The sequence below is a fragment of the Limulus polyphemus genome, unplaced genomic scaffold (genome assembly GCF_000517525.1).
Source record: "Limulus polyphemus unplaced genomic scaffold, Limulus_polyphemus-2.1.2 Scaffold13470, whole genome shotgun sequence".
In the NCBI taxonomy this organism is placed as follows: domain Eukaryota; kingdom Metazoa; phylum Arthropoda; class Merostomata; order Xiphosura; family Limulidae; genus Limulus; species Limulus polyphemus.
In genome coordinates, this window is record NW_013679080.1 from 3,783 (window position 1) to 6,817 (window position 3,035).

At 34.1% G+C, this 3,035-nt stretch overlaps 1 protein-coding gene across 1 annotated transcript in view; it reads left to right on the top strand.

Annotated features, from left to right (window-relative positions):
- LOC111084084 (epididymal secretory protein E1-like) overlaps nucleotides 1–2,412 on the top strand; it is a 5,349-nt gene extending 2,937 nt beyond the window's left edge. Inside the window, exon 3 of the mRNA XM_022380875.1 lies at nucleotides 2,284–2,412. Within this exon, the coding sequence (XP_022236583.1) occupies nucleotides 2,284–2,364 (81 nt within the window). The 3' untranslated portion in view covers nucleotides 2,365–2,412. The remainder of the gene's footprint in view (nucleotides 1–2,283) is intronic.
- Nucleotides 2,413–3,035: the final 623 nt, after the last annotated feature.

Genomic DNA, 3,035 nt, shown 5'->3' on the forward strand with positions numbered 1-3,035 from the left:
GCCTGGTGGTTAAGGCGCTCGACTCGCAATCTGAGGGTCGCGGGTTCGAATCCACATCGCAACAAACATGGCCGCCCTTTAGCCGTGGGGGCGTTATAATGTGACGGTCAATCCCACTATTCGTTGGTAAAAGAGTAGCCCAAGAGTTGGCAGTGGGTGGTGATGACTAGCTGCCTTCCCTCTAGTCTTCCACTGCTAAATTAGAGACGGCTAGCGCAGATAGTCCTCGTGTAGCATTGTGTGAAATTTAAAACAAACTAAATTAGATGCTAACACAACAGTTTCACTTACATGCCAATTTTATTTCGTGTTTTTGGTATGTCCTTAAAGTAGAAGCTCAGTTTTCATAAAACTGGGGCAACAGACAACCGACTAAACACTCAATAACTCAACAGTCAATCCACCCCTTCTCTTAGCTGGGGTTCTTATATCTCTCACAATGTTTCTTAAACTTTCGAGACGTTGAGCCACTTCACATAGCATCAAACTCCCTCTGACTAACAATAGAAACATTCAACTCAAAATCAAAACCGCCTGACAACAATATATAAAACTTTATATGTTTTCATATATTATATATGGGTATACGTGAAAGCACTAGAGTAGCTGGTACTCTACACGTTTGGACAATTAGTGGAAAAAAAGAAGACCGCCAGTCTGCCCCCTAGTGGCTCATAAGTAAGTTTATACCGCTAAAAATCCAGTTTCGATAACCACAATTGGCTGAGAACAGATAACCGATTTTGTAGCCTTGCACTTACTTACAACAATCAAACTCAAACAATACAAATATTTATATTGTCAGTGTACTGTAATGTAAGATTTTGTTTGTTTTCAATTTCGCATGAAGCCACTCGAGGGCTATCTGCGCTAGCCGTCCCTAAATTAGAAGTGATAGACAAGATGGAAGACAATAGTTAACACCACCCACCGCCAACTCTTGGGCTACTCTTTACTAACGAATAGTGGGATTGACCGCCACATAATATCGTCCTCACGGCAGAAAGGGCTAGCAGATTGCGAGTTTAGTGCCCTGACCACCAGGCCATGCTAGGCCCCATAACATAAGAAAGTGTGATACGATTAAAGTTCTAAGTTCTGTTTGGTTTGATTTTAGTTTTTTTTTTACATTATTATGTATCTCTTCACCCAATGAATAAAAATGTGATATTTTCATTCTGTTTTAACAAACTGTCGTAATGAAGAACAAAAACGTTCAATAATTAATATAGGGCTAACTATACAATATATTTAATTACGTCCAAGAAGTCACTAGATGTTCAATAATTAATATAGGGCTAACTATACAATACATTTCATTACGTCCAATAAGTCACTAGATGTTCAATAATTAATATAGGGCTAACTATACAATATATTTCATTACGTCCAAGAAGCCACTAAATGTTCAATAATTAATATAGGGCTAATTATACAATACATTTCATTACGTCCAAGAAGTCACTAAATGTTCAATAATTAATATAAGGGCTAACTATACAATACATTTCATTACGTCCAAGAAGTCACTAAATGTCAATAATTAATATAGGGCTAACTATACAATATATTTCATTACGTCCAAGAAGTCACTAAATGTTCAATAATTAATATAGGGCTAACTATACAATACATTTCATTACGTCCAAGAAGTCACTAAATGTCCAATAATTAATATAGGGCTAACTATACAATACATTTAATTACGTCCAAGAAGTCACTAAAATGTTCAATAATTAATATAGGGCTAATTATACAATACATTTCATTACGTCCAAGAAGTCACTAGATGTTCAATAATTAATATAGGGCTAATTATACAATATATTTCATTACGTCCAAGAAGTCACTAAATGTTCAATAATTAATATAGGGCTAATTATACAATATATTTCATTACGTCCAAGAAGTCACTAAATGTTCAATAATTAATATAGGGCTAATTATACAATACATTTCATTACGTCCAAGAAGTCACTAAATGTTCAATAATCAATATAGGGCTAACTATACAATACATTTAATTACGTCCAAGAAGTCACTAAATGTTCAATAATCAATATAGGGCTAACTATACAATACATTTAATTACGTCCAAGAAGTCACTAAATGTTCAATAATTAATATAAGGGCTAACTATACAATACATTTATTACGTCCAAGAAGTCACTAAATGTCCAATAATTAATATAGGGCTAACTATACAATACATTTCATTACGTCCAAAAAGTCACTAAATTATTAGAACTACTAGCATTTAATAGACTATATTTCATTTTACAGATTTCCACGACAGTCACCTGGCGCCTGAAAGGAGATCAGGGAGACGTGTTTTGTTTCAAGACTGATGTTGATGTTGCATAAAACAGACGGGAGTTTTATGTTTAGACAATAAAACCTTCTTTATCTCTTTCTGTGTTACATTATTTACTATTAGAGCTCAGCTTTGATATTCAGAATATTATTTAACACAGTGTAGATAATAAAGAACCAAATTATGACGTCACATAAATAAATCAAGGTTTTCGTAAGTTCTGCGCCAAGAGAAGTATAAAAACGGCTTGGGTTTACTAACAATACCCTGAATTTACAAACAATAGCCAGCATTCAGTAACAATGACCTGAATTTACAAACAATAGCCAGCATTCAGTAACAATGACCTGAATTTACAAACAATAGCCAGCATTCAGTAACAATGACCTGAATTTACAAACAATAGCCAGCATTCAATAACAATGGCCTAATTTACAAACAATAGCCAGCATTCAGTAACAATGACCTGAATTTACAAACAATAGCCAGCATTCAGTAACAATGACCTGAATTTACAAACAATAGCCAGCATTCAGTAACAATGGCCTAATTTACGAACAATAATATGAATCTACTAACCATACCTTGACTTTATTAACAACACGAATTCACGAACAATGACCACCTAGTGAATGAACTTATCACCATTGTTCTTTAACTTGGATTCTAATTTGTAGCTATAGTGATTTGTATCTAGTTTAAAACGTGATTTCATTCAAAT